Source organism: Mus pahari, chromosome 5 (assembly GCF_900095145.1).
Source record: "Mus pahari chromosome 5, PAHARI_EIJ_v1.1, whole genome shotgun sequence".
In the NCBI taxonomy this organism is placed as follows: domain Eukaryota; kingdom Metazoa; phylum Chordata; class Mammalia; order Rodentia; family Muridae; genus Mus; species Mus pahari.
Genome location: NC_034594.1, coordinates 147893435 through 147911102, shown reverse-complemented (window position 1 = coordinate 147911102; position 17668 = coordinate 147893435). Strand labels below are relative to the sequence as shown.

General features: G+C 42.6%; 1 protein-coding gene across 10 annotated transcripts in view; it reads left to right on the top strand.

Moving 5' to 3' along the window:
* The first annotated feature begins 251 nt into the window (after window positions 1-251).
* The window catches only part of Rgs7 (regulator of G protein signaling 7), a 400387-nt gene continuing 382970 nt past the window's right edge, over window positions 252-17668 (top strand). For 4 of the 10 annotated variants that reach the window (XM_029538601.1, XM_021197429.2, XM_021197428.2 and 1 more), the window contains exons 1-2: window positions 252-531; window positions 1591-1714. In XM_029538601.1, coding sequence (XP_029394461.1) covers window positions 1637-1714 — 78 coding nt within the window. In that variant the 5' untranslated portion in view covers window positions 252-531; window positions 1591-1636. Of the gene's footprint in view, window positions 532-1202; window positions 1230-1590; window positions 1715-17668 lie in introns of those variants that run through there. The other 6 variants (XM_029538597.1, XM_029538599.1, XM_029538595.1 and 3 more) reach the window with 3 other exon arrangements.

Sequence of the window (17668 nt, the reverse complement as noted above, 5' to 3'; positions counted from 1 at the left end):
ACCCACCCTCCGCCAAGCCCTTCCTCCTGCTTAGCTTAGTTTGGCTCTCCAGGCCTGCGGTGGCGCGGGCGGGGCGCGGGAGCGTGGGCTTGCCAGCGCTGGGGACAGGGCCTGTGCTCCCGAGGGGGCAGCGGGGTCGGGAGGCCGGGGACACCCAGGGGTGTGGCGGCGGCGGAGCCGAGCCCGTCCGAGCCGGCACCTTCGGGCGTCCCTGTCCCACGTGACTGTCGCCTCCTCCCTCCTCCCAGTCGCGCGCGCACGGGCCAGGCGTCTCGACTCCCGCGCGCGCTCGACTGGTCCCAGTCCTCGGGAGGAGAAGCGGAGGAGGGAACGAGCGAGGCGGCCCGGGGGAGCGGGCGCGAGCGGCGGCTGCCGGGGCCGCCTGTGCACCGCGGCGAGGGTGGCGGTGGCCTGAGCAGCGCGAGTGTGATGAGGCTGCCCTACCTCGCAGCTTCGCTCGCAGCCAGCTGATAGCGCCTGCCCTCAGCACGCCCGGAGGGGAGCCGCGGGGCCGTGACCTTGGCCGAGGAGGTAACCGGAGGGAGCGGGAGGGGAGGAGGCGGCGCCACCTGGAGTCCCTGGGACCCCAGGTCCCGCACCCGGTCCTCGCCCTGCGACGGCGGGAGCCACGGTCCCCAAAGAGTGGCGCGCCCGGCCGGCCGGGCTGGGGCGCTGCGCACACCGCGGTCCACGGTGCTGAAACTGCTGCCCGGTGTGGCCAGTGCCTGGATGTGGGGCAAGGCTGCCTGCCATTTGCTGCCTCCGAGAGCAAGGGCCGAGCAGGATGAGCTGGGACCCAGATTTCTCCGCTCTTCTGGCCGATTGCTCCAGGCTTGTGCAGTTAGCTTGCTCTCGGAGGTGAGCCAGGTGATTGCTCAAGGCTTGACTTCCCATCAGCCTTGGGTTGCTTGGACCTAATTTGGATGCTTTCTTCCAAAGATTATTCAGGATAAGGTCCAGACTTAGCGCACCGAGGTGGGAGCACGGAGGAGCCATGGGCTGGCAGTGAAGGCAGGTGAAAGTGGAAAAGCTTATGCCCAGGCTGTGTGGGGAACCCAAGAAATGGAGAGGAAACATGTGCCTGAAACGAACACTTGTGGGGAAGGGGCCTCTGTCGCGCCTGCCATGGGAAACTAGCAGGCTACTAGGAGAAAGTGGGCTGCTGCAGGTGTTGGCCTTTGGGGAGAACCATATCAAGTGGAGCAGCAAGTATCCAGGGAGAACAGTAGGTATGAGGGAAGTGCCAACCATGGGGTTTTTAAATAAGTACCTAATACTTTTTAAAAGAGAGTATTCAAAAAATGAAGTCCACAAAAACCTTAGCTAACTGGAAGGTTGTCTGATGAAATTTCCTGCGGCTACTACAGATGTAAACTTCTGTCTTTGTATTTCTTTAAAAGAAAAAGTCCATGTCTTGTGTTCTCCTCATCCCAGGAATGAAAGAATTCTTCCTGTGGTTTGGGTACTGTGAACATGAAGATTTTATGTGTGTATGTGTGTGTGTGTGTGTGTGTGTGTGTGTGTGTTGGCGGATGTCTGTTCCCTCCAGGACTACCAGGATCTCACTAGAGGCTCTCTAATTCTTTGCAGGGCAGATTGATCATCCTTGTATCTGAGCTACCAAGTTCTGGGTGAAATGGCTCAGGGAAATAATTATGGACAGACCAGTAACGGGGTGGCGGACGAATCACCCAACATGCTGGTGTACAGAAAGGTAAGAATTTTTCACTTCCCTAGGAAAAGGGAAACTTCAGCTTGATTTCTTTTCCTTCCTTCCTTCCTTCCTTCCTTCCTTCCTTCCTTCCTTCCTTCCTTCCTTCCTTCCTTTTTCTTCTTCCTTTTGTCTGCATCAGAGTATTTATCAACTTTGTGAACTCCCAAAGCATCTACGGTTAAGTACTGTACTAAAAGATGATCAGATGCTCCCAAGTGACAAGAAGTACACGAGTCCTAGCACATTCCCTGATGATCGAGTCACCTGTCCTTAGAAACTACACTGGCTATTCAATGTATTATGTTATTCCACTTGATTCGATTGAACCATCCTTTGCAGTTGTTTCAGAGGCTGTTTTGAAACCATCAGGTTATAATAATTTCTTAAGTGCACCGAAGTTTGGAAAGCAAAGGACAGTTTTGTGGGTCTGTAGCGAGGGTGACTCTATCCGTGGACGTGTATGCTTTCACGAGTTTGCTCCCAGCTAGATGACTCTATTTCTTTCAGTCTTAACCTAGCGTTTTCCTTTGTATTATTTCTGTGATTTTATCTATGCCATCTATGTTATAGTGTCATATGCCCATGGGATAAATCTGTACAATCCAGATCCTCCTTCTGCAAACATAACTAACAGTTTTCTGTCATGCTTTCAGCAACAAACTTCTAGACATTGAGCCACATTTGGGATTTGCCTGTGTTTCAGAATGGTTGCTTAGGAAACTTCAAGATGGTTATAATCAACAAGCTTACTAAAATTAAGGATGCAGTTTTCTTTATGTAACTTCTGCATTGATTTTTTTTTCCTTTTGTAGTTGTTACTGGGATCATTTTCTTAAGCATATTTCCTGGGGTGTGTCTTGGCTTGGATTTCATTACTTGACACTGACAATGGCAAGTGGAAATCATACTCTGAGGTCAAGAATGTTATTAAGGGGTTTGATTAGCAGGCGTTCACTGGATCCAGCATGAATGTAGATCTGTGAGGTATGAGCTGATCGTGAATACAGAGGAAAGGTTGCATGAATGCAGAATCCCAACTTTATTTGCGTGGCCCAGAGACATTAGAAGGTAGCCAGGAATGAGCTGGGGGAATAGTGACATTGCTCTAAGCAGATGCATGATGTCAGGACACAATACTAACTGCTTATCCTGTAGCCTGTGAATAGTGATATTCTGTATACTTATAAATGCAGCCAGATGTTTCCGAGACACCACAGAAGGAAAGGGAAGAAAAATAAGGGACAAGTTGACTATTTCCATTGTTTTATCCAAATAGATGAATTAAGATTATCATGCAGGTGAACCTAAGTCATTGTTACTCCATCCAGACACTGAATGAAGCAACTGTGCTTACATATTTTACATACAGAGTTGGTCTAGAGGTAAAAAAAAAATGTGGTATTTAGATACTTTAAAGTAACTTTTAATATTTTATTTAATTTTGAATGTTGTAACATGCAAGATGTGAGAATTTAAAAATCTATCCTAGGAGTTTATGCAGTATGTAGGGCTGTACTTTTAGAGGGGAAATTATGGTATCAAGCTATGTCAGTTAAATCTCACAGCTGTATTCTCTTCCTGTTTGCCTATAAACAGTTGACAGACGGCTTGGCTACTATTATTTGATTACTTGCTGTACTGACTCGGATTGCTAAGTTTGAATTTACTTTATAAATTGTATAGTCTCAAATGCTACTAGTTTTAAACGTAAACTTATAGGTTTTACGGAGATTTTAAGGAATCTAACATTTTGTCCTTTAAGGTATGGCCTCACTATGTAGCCCTGGCTAGGCTTTAACTTGCAACCGTTCTCCGGACTCTGCCTCTCAATAGCATCCTTCCTTCCTTCCTCCTCCCCTTCCTCCCTCCCTCCCTCCCTCCCTCCCTCCCTCCNCTCCCTCCCTCCCTCCTTCCTTCCTTCCTTCCTTCCTTCCTTCCTTCCTTCCTTCCTTCCTTCCTTCCATTCTTTCCTTCCTTTCTTTTTTCTTTTTTCTTTGTTTCTTTAATATTATTTCTGGTTGAGTTTAAGACTGCTAATGACTTGATTAGCTTTTTTTTTATTTAAAAAAATAGTATAGAATAGAGTTTATTTAGGGCATGGGGTGGGAAGTTAAAGGATAGTAGAGGCAGAGAAAGGCTGAGAGAGAACTAGAGGAGAAGAGGAGTAGAGGCTGTCCATGAGCACATGGAGGGGGGGAACTGGGGAGAGAGAAGGGAAGGGGCAAGGGGACAGAGAGGGAGCAAGAAGGGAAGAGCAAGAGTTGATTAGCTTTTTGTTCAGGGGAAAAATTGCCTGGTAAAACATGACTGATAAAAAAATAATCAAGTTCAGTATGTCTTATACGTAATGTGTAATAATAGGTTTAATGCCTATCTGTAGTGTCTGAACATTTTCTTGTGTGTGTGTGTGTGTGTGTGTGTGTGTGTGTGTGTGTGTGTGATATGTAAGTAATGATTCAGAAATAAGGCCAGATGGGTCACAAGCACTTTAACCCATCATCATTCTTTAGCCATTGAGTAAAAAGGTCTATATGTGTGCACACAGGCAATAGAACATCAGGACTCCTGCCTTTGCGGTGCCTTTGTAGCACAGTTGACTTTTGCCTGGCAACTTCTCTGAGGATGCCAACTTTTCATAGGAGTAAGTTGGAGAAGGGTGTAGGGTGAATCTGTACTGGGAAACTTCAACAGCTTACCCTTCCTGAAGGAACAGGCTCTGTGCTACAATGCTAATTAATCAGGAAGTGGACCAAAGGTTTAGCAGAGACCTTCAATCCTAACAGAGCATTGCTCAATAAAGGCTGAGAGAGGAGAGAGAGAAATTGCTGTTTTATTGACTGGTGCCAATTTTCCACTTCTGCTTCACCATTGAAGTGCAGCTCTTGAAAGTGTGATCTGAAACAACCTGATTGATGACATTTTTCCCTCATCTCCCGCCCGTTCCCTTCGCCCAGTGCTCTCTGCTCATATCCTCTTGGCTCTCAAGACCTAGTCTCGGTGCGCTGTTGGTGACTCTAAGAAGCAGGCTGGGGAGAGAGGTGGAACTGGACACAGTTACCAGTGTGTCATAGGTAGAATGCTGCCCTGACAAAATTTCTTCTGTTTACTGTGTCTTCCCACCGTGATCGCAGATTACAGGAGTTCTGACAATGAGAAAGCACAAATCATCCCTTTTCCATGGAAAAGCCTGTGCGTGTGAGCATGTGTGTGTGTGTGTGTGTGTGTGTGTGTGGCGTGATCAACAAGGAAGGTTAACTATGGGTGTCTTTCCTCAGGAGAGTACCATTTTGTTTCGTTTTGTTTTTTGACCTAGAACTTGACACTTTGGCCAGTCTGGTTAGCCAGTGAGACTTGGGGATCCAGCAGCCTCTAGCTTACTAACTTTGGGGTTGTGACTGTGGGTCATTGTTGTCTGGCTCTTTATGTGAGTGATGAAGACTGGACTCAGGGTCCTTATACTTGAGTGGCAAGCCCTTTATCCGCTGAGCTGTCTCTTCAGGCCCCTCATGGTGGTTCTACAGAAGACAGGCTTCAGTATGTTAAACTATGCCTACTGGGATGAGTAAATGTTGCCATAATAAAGGCTTTGTATTCTGACAATATTACCTAGAGGCCAGGGATGGTGCCTAAAAGCCAGGCTGGGCTGTCTGCAAGTAGTAGCTCTTAGCTTAATAGGAAGGGTCTCTAGAGTTTATTTGAGATATAGAGTTTGAGATCCACTTTTAAAATCATTATTAATGAAATATTTGCCTTATCAATTCCTTGCTTTATAATGTTGCCTTTTATTTATTTATTTATTTATTTATTTATTTATTTATTTACAACCAGGAGATTGAATTAGAATGCTATGCTGTCTGATATATCTTAGGACATCTTTAAAAGTTGAAAGAAAATGATGAGGGTTGAACCCTTTTATTCCTAGGACTTCCTATGACTCTCCCAGATGGGCAGTAACTAGACTGCAGTTGTAAGTAATTCATTTCCATGAGATTTGCCTGAATCCAACTCACCTTGGAGCCGGACCAGTTTCTTGACACATTTGTAGAGGTGGCATGTCACAAGTTCAGTTCTGTTCTGGGCTGGTGATTTGAAAACACGGTTCTCAGTTTTGGTGTTCTCTGGGAGAAACACCTACTGTGACCAACAGTGTTTGCAAAAGATGGTCCAGCTAGAACTTGGAGTGCAGGGCGATGCTGTCTGCGTCTGGCCATCATGCTGCTCCCTAGACAGCATACATCACTCCTTCCCTGCAGCTGTCATTTTTGCATTGGAAAAACAAAATTTACAGGGCACCTTGGGGCCAGTATTTCACGTTGGCTGTAATACTGGCACTTCACTAGCAAGAATGCTCAAAATATCCAATAATTTCTGATATTATTACAGCAACCGTTTTATACTTTCACTGTCAGAAAAGAAAATGAAAGTGTTTTCCTCTCCTATTGTCACATTGAAAGGAGCACACTTTTGGAAATAGCAAACCTATCAAATTCACTACGTCTCTCTCCTGTGCCCTCTCCTGTGCCTGACTTCCCTTTACTCTCCCCACTCCTCTCTCTTCATCTTCTCTCTAGAACAATCTGTCTTCTAGTTGTGTCTTTTACTTTTCTATGCAAAACAGAACTTCTAAAGGTAAAAGTATAAAGCTCACTAGATGCTGTTTATTTTACTTATGAAAGAGGGAACAACTCACTGTGTGTGAGTCTGTGATAACTCACTGTATCTGTTGGAGATGAGGATAGGCCCTTACCTTGATTGAGTACCCACTGTCTACTGGTGCTGACACAATGTGGTGGTATCTTGTGGTTGTGGCAGTAGATCAGTCTTTAAGAATAAGAATAGTCCAGTCTTTGCAAACATGATGTAACAACTAGCCTTTCTTACCTGAAGGCACAGTGACAACCACCCTGCCCTCTAGAAGGTTGTCTCCGCTGGCTGGATTCACTTCAGTGTCTTTGGAAGCTTTTCCAGATGTCCTTCTGTCCTGGGAGAGGCAACACTCCTTTGAGACAGGGATGGGCTGCCTTTGTTTTGGGGTCACCGAACCACAGGCAGGGCCAGGCTCTCAGCCTCGAACTGTTGCTGCAGTCTGCTTTAACTCGGTGAATTTGTCTTCACAAGATTGTCAGCCTCATCACCCCAGAGAGTGCTGCTGTTTGTAACTCCATTGATCTGTCTGGGTTTAGGACATGCATGGGTAGGGGTGGTGGTGGTGGTGGTGGTGGTGGTGGTGGTGGTGGTATGTGTGGGTGGCCACAAGACAAAAGTATGTTAGAAAAGGAAGGAGGGTGGAGATAAATACAATGCTTCTGGACCTTTCAGTTCCCAGGTTTTGAATGTAAGGATGCAGACGGGAGACTCTTCATCATATTTTTGGAACATTCTGCAATGGGGCATCTTATCTAATTAGATGTCTGGGAAGTGCCTTCCTGGACCAGGCAGTGTTGTCTACTGTAAAGACAACCAGACCTCTCTGTCCCTCTTCAGTGACATGAATAGTGACAGGAGCCATGAAACAGGGCAGGATCCTCTTGGACATGTCTTCTGGAGGAGATGGAATCATTTTATCGGTGATGCTTTAACAATGAATTCTGGCTAATAATTAACAAGCTCAGGGGAGGAAAGGCTACCTGGTTGAGCTCTTTGCTTGCCAGGGGTGTTTGTGGGGTTGACACAAAGATCTGTTCCTTGAATTTTTACCTCCTTCATTCTCCATCTCTGACTCTAATTGATCAGAGGAAAATGCAGATCCACCAAGAGGAACTGTCCAGGGATTTTATTGCCTTCTAATAGCCTTGCGGTTCCCCCAAGTGATGGGAAGCTGGGTATTTTTAGGTGGTGTGGGTGACAGAGTATGATCACTGCAGAGGATACGGAAATATCTCAAATCTAGACAGTTTAGTGACCTAATAAAGGTTCTGTCTCCTTGAAAACAGACCTGCAGCAAACAAGCAAAGGATACTTCTCACTTTGTAGGAGCTCCAAAGGATTGGAATGTCAGGGCCACAAAGACTTCTATCCCACACAACATCAATCTAATTATAAGATAATTGTAAATGACAAAGTGGGTGCTCAGCGCCTGAGTGGAGGAGAAGACCTGGTTTCTTTATGTCATTTGCTCAAGGCAACATAAGAAGTTTCCTTGCTTTCATTTTAACTCCTTTTGTATTGTGTCTAGTTTCATTAGCAACAATCGGAGAACACCAGAAGTCTAATCAAGAATCACGGATTTGACTCCAGTACCACAGAAATTGCCCACCTGATCTAGGCTACAAAATACCTTGTCCAAGAGGCCTGTTTAGGAGTGCCAACTGTTAGCTTGTATCTTAGTGTTTTCTTTTGCTGTTAAGAGACACCATGACCATGGCACGCCTTATAAAGGAAAATATTTAATTAAGAGATAGCTTATAGTTTAAGGGTTTAGTCTGTTTACGCCATGGCAGGCAGCATGGTGGAGAACAGGCACACATGGACTACGGATAGGTGCCTGATCACCACCAAGCAGAAAGTAGATGCTGTGTTTTCTTTGACCAGCAATTTGGCTCTTGGGTCCCCAGCAGTAATCAGATGAGGAGTTAGTTTTATATATATAGCCAGTAGATTCATGCTTATCTGATTCTATGTGGAAAGTATAGGCTGATAGAGACCCAGGACTTGATGTTACATGGCAGTGCAGACGTTTCCATCACCATGAGAAGACTCCATAGTCGTACAGTCCAGTCTTTTTTTTTTTTTTTNGAACTCAGAAATCCACCTGCCTCTGCCTCCCAAGTGCTGGGATTAAAGGCGCGTGCCACCACTGCCTGGCTGTCCAGTCTTGAAGCCACTTGCCACAACCGGTAACTGAACACTTTGAAACTTGGTGAGCATCACTGAAGGCTGAATGCATGTTAAATCATGTTTGTTTTAAATCAATTCTGATTTATGTGTTCATGTGGCTAGTGATGATTAGATTAGACAGTGTGAAGGCACAGAATGAAGGGCTCTAGAAAATTCGTGCCACATGCCAAGAAAAGAAATAAGGTAATATGCTGTATTTCATCTAGTATGCAGAAGAACAACAAGTATCTTTAAAGGAAAACCATGTTCCTGACAAGTCTGTCACCATGGCCAGGGGCCATTTAGAAGGTCATTTAGTTTCCCATTTTCAGTTATTGCTAGACGGTTCTAAAGAATGTGTGTCCACATGACCTTGGCTAGTGACACAGAGCTCTCCTTATGCTCCACTGTGGTTCCACAGAAGGTCTCTGTCCAGTAGAGAGGTGTGTAGAGAATTATGTACGTATATGTGTATGTATGTATATTATATGTACGTACATGTTCAGTGTGGGAGGTGGAACCCAAGGGCCCTGAACTATGCTGGAGCACTGCCATGGAGTAACATCTCTGCCATCATTAAGAATGTCACTATTAATATTTCTCATTTTAACTTTTTTGAAATGTTCATTTCCTTAAGAAAGCAATATCCTCTGCCAATTGTCATAAACATTACTTACATTTAGGTTTTTCGTTTCGTTTTGTTTTTGTTTTTGTTTTTGCTAATTAGTGATTACTTACCACACATCAGGTCATTTACAAACATTATTTGATGTCATAAAAATAAGGAGATATTTTGATTATTAGTGTCTTCTTGAGGGTGGGGCTGTAGCCATGTAGCCGGGCTGTCCCTCAAGGGCTACGCTCTCTATTCTATCCCACACACACATTCTGTTCTCCTACTAAGAGATCCCCATACCCACCCATGTAGCCTCTGAGTGCCCGAGATCACTCAGGAATTAGTGGAAATGCTGGGGAGCTCTGTGAGGATGGAGACACCCAATTTTCTATTCTGTGTCCCAGCATCTTGAGCAAAGGCACAGAATAGGTGTCTCTGAATATCATATGTATACATGTATGGACAAGTACATAGAATTCGAGATCAGTCCTGAGCAAGTCCTGAGCCCCTTTACTGAGTTGTCTAGATAAATTAGTGAAGGGAGATGACATCGGAGTCATATTCTTCACCACACACTCAGTCGACCTCCCTTACCATGGACTATGTGTGTGATGAGATGTTTGAACATGCAATTGATTTCTAGTCTACCAGAGGTTTATTTTATAGCTGCGAAATGTAGATCTCAGTCTAGTTACAGTAGCTTGGTCAATGGCAAGAAAACAGAAGCCCTCAGACGAAGAAAAGTTGCTTATTTTTGGTCATCTGGTATATATATATATATATATATATATATATATATATATATATATATCCACCTCTGTCTCCTGCCTGCAACTCTGGGTGCCTAGTAGAGTAGCCAAATCTAACAGCTCCAGACAGTAGGGGCTTAGGTCCTAAGTGATTCTCAACCCCCCTACTGCTATGACCCTATAATACAGTTTCTTAGATTGTGGTGACTCCCAACTGCAAAATTATTTTGTTGGCATTTTATAACTTGCTACTTTTATGAATCATAGTATAAATATCTGATTTGCAGGATATCTGATGTGTGACCCCCAAAGGGGTTGCAACCCACAGCTTGAGAAGTGCTGGTTTCGAAAAATGAACTGAATTGAATTAAGGGAAAAGCCCAGCACTTCAGTGAGATGTATGAAGCACAAATGTACAACTTCTCCATTACACTCTAAACATTGCTTTTCAGGGCTCTCTCTAATCCTGAGAACTCAGGAGAAAGGAGTGTCTTTAAATTAGCAACATTACAGGAGAGGCCAGTACTCTTGCACCTAGAGAATTAACATCAGTGTTTGCAGACTCCTGGAGCTCAAATAGACTTGCTGTGGATGAAATTGCTTTCCTCCTGGACTGAGTTTACTCATCTGTAAAGTGAAGATAAGAGTAATCGGTATTGTTAGGATTACATGGATGTACACGTTAGAAGCTGAGCGTGGGGACTCATGCCTGTAATCCCAGCACTCACGGAGCTGAGGGACGAACATGGCTGCAAGTGTGAGGGTGTCATGAGCTCCGTGGTAAGTTCCAGGTCAGCCTGAACTGTAGAATAAGACCTATCTACAAACAAACAAGTGAATGAACGAACAGACATACACTGACACGCTAAGCTTGGATGAGTGGGGATCCTTCAGTATAGATAACTATTAAACTTTTACTACAGAAGAAGTGCCCGGATTTTACTTATAAATGGAAATGATGGCATTTAAAGAGGATTTTTTAAAAAAAGATTTCTCTTATACTTATTTTAGGATTTGATGCTTGTACAAGCTTAACATCCTCAAAGCCTTAAAAACAGTGATTCTCACACTTCCTGACGTTGTGACCCTTTAATACAGTTCCTCATGTTGTGGCAAACCCCCCAAAATAATAGTGTTTTCATTGACACTTTATAACTGTAATTTTGCTATTGTTATGAATTGTAATGTAAACATCTAAAATGCAGAATATTTGATATACAAACCCTGTGAAGGGTTTATTTGATTCCCCCCCAAAAAGTTGTGACCCTCAGGCTGAGAACTGCTACCCTAGAGAGGTGGGCGTGCCAGAGTAAGACTCCAGGCCTGCCTTCTGCTGGCTTTAAAACTCCCCCCTTCTCTCTCTCCCTCCCTCTCTTCTTTCTTTCTTTGGTATATACATGTGTATATGCATATTTGCATGTATGTGCATGTACATGTATGTGCCTATGTATGTACATGGATGCCCATGCATGTGGAGGTCAGGCAGTGATGTCTAGTACTGCCTTTGATCTCACTCAATCTTAAATATGGAGGCAGGGACCTGTTACTTAAACCCAGACCTCATCTATCCCATTGTACTAGCTACTATCTTACCTTAGAGATTCCCTGTCTCAGACTCCTACATTGATGGGATTACAGTTGGGCCTCCATGCCTGCTTGGCATTTGTGAGGATGCTGGGCACATAGAATATGCTCCTTATATTTATGCTGAGCAACTGCACCCACTTCAAGTCTGTACTCTTAAGCCATAACTCCTCCTTCTTCATCCTCTTGTCCCAAGCCAGCACTGTTGCACTTTCTGTCTCTAGGAAGTGATCTGTTTTAGGGATTAATACCTCAGAGGCAGTGGCAGCACACAGCATCTATGACTGTCAAGGCTTGTTCACTTTGTGTGTCTTCAGAGATCATCCACACTGTCACATATGCCACATGTCTTCTTCTTCTTCTTTTTTTTTTTTTTTTAAGACTGACTCTTGCTTTGTACTTGCATTCAGCACTTCATTTACATCTTCATCCCTCCAGGGGTCCTTGGGCTCTCTTTGTCTTTAGCTGTTGTAAATAGTACAGCAACAAAGTGGGTGCTCAGACATCTCCAAAAGTCTCTGCTGTCAGTTCTTTGGACAGGCATCTGGCAGTAGGAATGCTGGATGGCACAGAAATCATCTTTCTTATCACTGTCCATTCTCATGGGCAGCCTACAAAGGTTCTGCTTCCTCTGCGTTCTTGCTCACACTTGTGTTCTGGGCTTTGCTAAATATTCATTCAAATGGACACGAAGTGGTAGCTTGCTGGGGTTTTGATTTGCATTTTCCTGACTATGGACATCTTTTTCTACACTTATTAGCCATTTGTTTATTCCTGGAGAGTCTTAGAGCTTTATCTAAAAAACAGATTAAATTGTCCTTGACTTTATCAGGGCTTGGCTCAGAGGATCATGGCTACTTAGATTTTGTTTAACTAAGATCACATTGCTGAGCTGGACTTTTACTGGAGGGGGTCATTACAAGCTTTATTAATATATGAATTATATATATATATATATATATATATATATATATATATATATATATGTATAAATTATATGTATTAGTGTTTTGTCTACATGTATGTATATGTCTGCCTGGTACAATGAAGATAAAAGGAGGGTTTTGGATTTCCTGGAATTGGAGTTATGCATGGTTGTGAGCTGCCATGCGGGTGCTGGAAACTGAACCCAGATTATCTATAAGAGCAGTAAGTGCTCTTAACTGCTAAGCCATTATTCCAGCCCCTCTGTAATTTTTAAAGCTGCTTTAAATTAACCTATTAATTTAGCATCCACCGAAGAAGGGTGAACTCTCAGCTACAGGTGACTTTGTAACATTGTTAGCGATCCAAGTATGTTTAATGAAGAATTTATCTCTTTGAGTGGTGTTAATTAATATTTTCCTTATGTACTGAACTGTCCAGTATGCCACCGAACAGTAGGGGACCATATGTTGTGTTTCTTGATGGGGTAGTATTTTTACTAGCTGCTGTGCTGATGGTCTGGCCCTCTATGGCTGCTTCTGATGAGACAGTGATCTGTCATTCATTGTTTCTCTCTGCCTCATGAAAGCAGTGTGAAAGTTAAGAAAGATATCTTCTCTGCTGTGGGCAGGGTGGGTTTGCCAGCAACTAGTCCTATGACTGAGTCCAGTTACTGAATGTCTCTAATACTTAGTTTCTGTATCTAAGAAGTGAGCTCATAACAGAATCTACCTTCAAGAGCTGCTGGGATAGTGAGCAAAGACTTAGTGTGGTGCTGGCCTGCTGTGCTAGACTTAGCTTGGTGCTGCTCTGGGTTACACTCCACACTAGCCACTGTGATCAAGGTGTCCATTTACTCTCATTACTTGCTTTCTTTTATTCTCCTTCTCTTTTCCTGCCCTCTTTCCTCCTTTTCAACATTCCTCTTTATTATCATTATTCCATCTTATTAGACCAAAAAGCAAAACAAAACACCAACCCCCCCAAAACCCAATAACAATACACAAAAGCAAAAGACAAACAAACAAACAAACAACAAAATAAAAAACAAAAATAAACCAAAAAAAACAAAACTAAATCCAAACCCTGCATATAAAACTTAATTTAGCTAGCACATGGAACATTTCAGGTTGTGCAAATATGTGACAAATTGTGTTTTTAATTTTAAAAGTATTTTCACACATATAATTGTTTATGAAATCTCACATCAAAAGGTCTGGCTAGGTAAAACCATTCCCTTGAATTAGGAGAAAATTACATAATGCGTAATAAAGGAAAAAATGAATTTATTTGTAGTTTCAGCTAAACCCAGAGAGAAAGGAATTCAGTCCTAGCAATGTTATAAGCTCCAGGAAAGATGAAACAAATGTCAGGAGATATTCATGTGTAGATGTGGCTCCAGCACAGTTATTTTCAGAATAGAAGACTGTGGGGATGGACATTTGCAGTCTCAGCATGACATTTCCTGTCAGGATCCCATTTCCTAAAGACCCTTTTACGTGGTCTCATTTCATTATTGCATGAAAATCTGTGAGCTTGTCGTTAGCGGTCTCTACTTCACAGATGACGTCCATGGGGGCTGAGTGACCTCCCTGGAACGTGTTGAGAACTGAAGACCCGGAATCCCAGTGGTTTCATGGACCCCCTTCGATCAAGTCACCTTTTTTCTCTGAATCTCCGTAGGTAATCAAGTTCAAAGTGTTTTCTTCATAGTGATGCTGTAAGGATCAAATAAGGCAACAGAAAAGTCAGGTTCAGGTGATGATTGCCTATGCTGATGGGGCCGCTCTAGTAGAACATCCTATGGTGTGTAGTTTCAGTGCATAAGGTCAAGCTGTCACACTCTTGGTACCCTCTGAATGGTGAGTAGACTGAGATCCAGCTCTTCATACTCAACAGTACCGACAAATGGGGCACCCCACTTAAGACGGGTTATGCCAACTCTGCTTCTGTGAAGAGTGAAGAAAGCTTCTGTTTCCCCATGAAGGTCTCTTGTCTCTGTTTGTTTGTTTGTTTGTTCATCTTGTTTGTTTTTTGGCTCATGATGCTGTGCACTGAGTCAAGGACCTATGCCTATGACATGCTAGCCAAGCCCTCTGCCATTGAGCCACAGCTGTGCGCTCCCCTCAGCTTCCTGTAAGAAGCATCCCTTTTGCCTTCCACACCTCCCTTCTTTCTTCCACCTTTCTGCTCCTCCCACCCCTCCCCCATCTTCTAGTAATTTCCATCAGCCTCACCCTTTATGTCTCAGAATTACAATCTAGTGCTCAATTTTTTTTTTTTTTTTTACTTTTGATTTTTTTCAGTTTCATGTCAAAGTTTCAATTATCTTTTCTTTCTTACCTTCTTCTTCTTTAGCTTTAGGGGTTTACTTAGAGAGCTCAGTAGCCGCCCCCTGTGAGTGATGGTGGTGCTGATGCTTAATCAGTGAAAACTGTAACTAGCACATGGAAACCTAGCCATGACTGTTCCTGAGTTCATGAGATGGCAACTTCTCGGGAGCTTGAATGAGGCAAACCACCTGTACTTCTCAAAGAATTTTATACTACAGCCTAGCCAGACTCTCAGAATTATTATAGGAAAGAGAGATTCATTTGAGTTCAATGAACAGAAACATTACTGTTCGTTAGCCCAGCCAGTGAAGGGAGATATCAAACAAGTATCTTCTTTAATTGTAAGAAATAATCTTACAAAGGCACTTACTCGGCTTGTAACATATTCTTGAACTAATTGCACATTGTATGAATTCTCACTGAAGGTCATTTGGGTTGGTGATTGGGATGGCATCAATCAAAAGCAACTCTTCCATTGGGAGCAGCTTCTGACAGAAGAGCTTTATCTATGGCCTTGAAGCTCCCTGATGTTCTGGCCAGCAAAGTTTATTTGAAACTAATTAATTTACTTGCTCCATATTGATTTGTTTTCTTCAAAGCTCATTGCCACTGTATAACATGGTTGTATATCACTCTATCCCTGCTATTTCTTTTCCTCTTCTTCTGTAATAATAGCATTCTCCATTTTCATCTAAGCATGGGACTGCCATGATAAACATTGTATCTCCCAGGCTCCCAGGCAACTAGGCAGAGGCATATTACATGTTCTGGTCAATGGGATAAGTGTAGATGAGATACAGTTGGCCATTTTAAAGAAGAAGGACAGTGAGAGAGAGACTCACCATGGCTCAACAGGAAGACTGTCTCAAAAAAGCCAATGGAAACAAACCAAACCAACACAGGAAGCTAGAAAGAAAAGAGAAGACAAAAGGACATTACAAAAGAAAAGGAGCCTTCTCCTGCTTTTCTCTCCATTCTGTATTTTCTCTGTTCTTTCTTCTTTCCCTCTCTCTCCTGTCCCTTCTTTTATCTTGTCCTCTCCTTTATTCCTGCTGGTTCTTATTCAGGAGGTAGAGGCTGGGAAATAAAGTGGGACTGAACAACAAGAGAAAATTAACCAAAGCCTCAATGATTCAAGTGTCTTTATTGACTAGACCTGTCTGTGTGCACTCTGTGTAGGAGAAAATGTGTATCTACTTTAAGATAATGCATTTTGGTTTTCTATCACTGCAACTAAGTGGAATTTGAATCACTTCAAGAACTATGACTTTAAAAAGTATTATAGCATGATAATAGGTCTCAAGTTTTATTTACTATATTAAATATATATAGTTTTAAGAACAATCTGTTTGCTCTCTGGGGATAAATATAGTTTCATTTAAACAATTTATTTGAAAGACTCCAGTTTAAATTAATTATGCATTTGATCCAATTTAACTTAAGTAATATTTATTGCATAATTATTATATGCAAGGCAATTTCCCAGAAGTGTCAGGGTATAAAGCAGCAGAAGTGATGGGGATGTGTTGTTGGTCAGAGCAACGTTCCATCCCTAGGTAGGAGAACCAACAGTCTCTCTCTCTTCCTCTCTCTCTCTCTCTCTCTCTCTCTCTCTCTCTCTCTCTCTCTCTTACACACATACACACGGTCTCTCTCACACGTATACAAACACACACTCACACACACAAATACAAGCATGTATTCACACACAAACATACATGCACATACATATAAACACACTATATTCTCATAAAATCAATGGGGTAATTACTCAATTTTGAATTTTTCATTATTTTTCTATAAAAGTGCTAAGTTATAGAAAGGTTATCATTGCCCATATCAAAAATAAATGCAAATAAGGATATTGTGATTGACTTTGTCACTCATTGAGTAAATATTTGGTATGATAGAAGGTCTTTGAAAAAAATTATATTATGCCTTCTTTCCCTCTTTTTTCTCTTTACATCTTGGTTTTTCTGAGACAAGGTCTCCCTATGTAGCATGATCTGTTGTAGATCTTGATTCTCCAGGTTCTGACTCCCTAGTGCTCCACCTTGGGGTGGAGGGTGGGCACAAAGCCCTCAAACATTTCATTAGTATTATAATTAGGATGAGTAAGCTAGAGCTAGAGCACGCGCACGTGTGTGTGTGTGTGTGTGTGTGTGTGTGTGTCTGTGTATACATGACTGAGGATCTGTTAGCAACTGCCCAAATTGTACATTTTAAATCATGGAGATGAGGCAGCAAGATGGACTTTTACAAAGAGAGTCAAATAATTCCACTCCTTAGCACCCCTCTCTGTAAAAATTATCAAAGAAAAACAAAGGAAAGAGAGTCATTCTGACAACAGCACAAAACATGTGCTCCTCTTAGAAGATCCCACATTCTGAAAATAAAATCACACACTAAAAATAACTGGCATTTTCTGATACCTAGAAGTAGAATAGATCGCTCAAAGCATTTACACCACTCAAAACCTTAGACACCAACCAGAACAGTAGTGATCTTATTAGCCAGCCCAACACATCTATGCAAAACTGTGACACCATCTCTAGAAATGAGGTAGGAACAAAGCTTTACCTTCACGAAATAATGGATAGCTTCGCATAGATGGAAGAGTTATAGAAATCTAACCAAAGGGACATTCTCACCTGCTGCAGCCTAGGTAAATGCTCCCCAAAGGTGCATGTGGTGCAGGTGTTAGCATTTTGTCTAAGCTCTGCCCCACAGTTACCTGGCAACAGCCAGGTGTGCCTGACTCACTATAAAAGGGGCTGCTTGCCCCCTCGACTTTCTCTTGCCTTTTTGCTCTGGTTCTGTTCTCTTGGCCCTTCCACCTCTCTTTCTTTTCTTTTTTTCTTTTCTTTTCTTTCTTTCTTTTTTTTTTTTAAATAATTTTATTTATTTATTTATTTATTTATTGTTTTTTTTT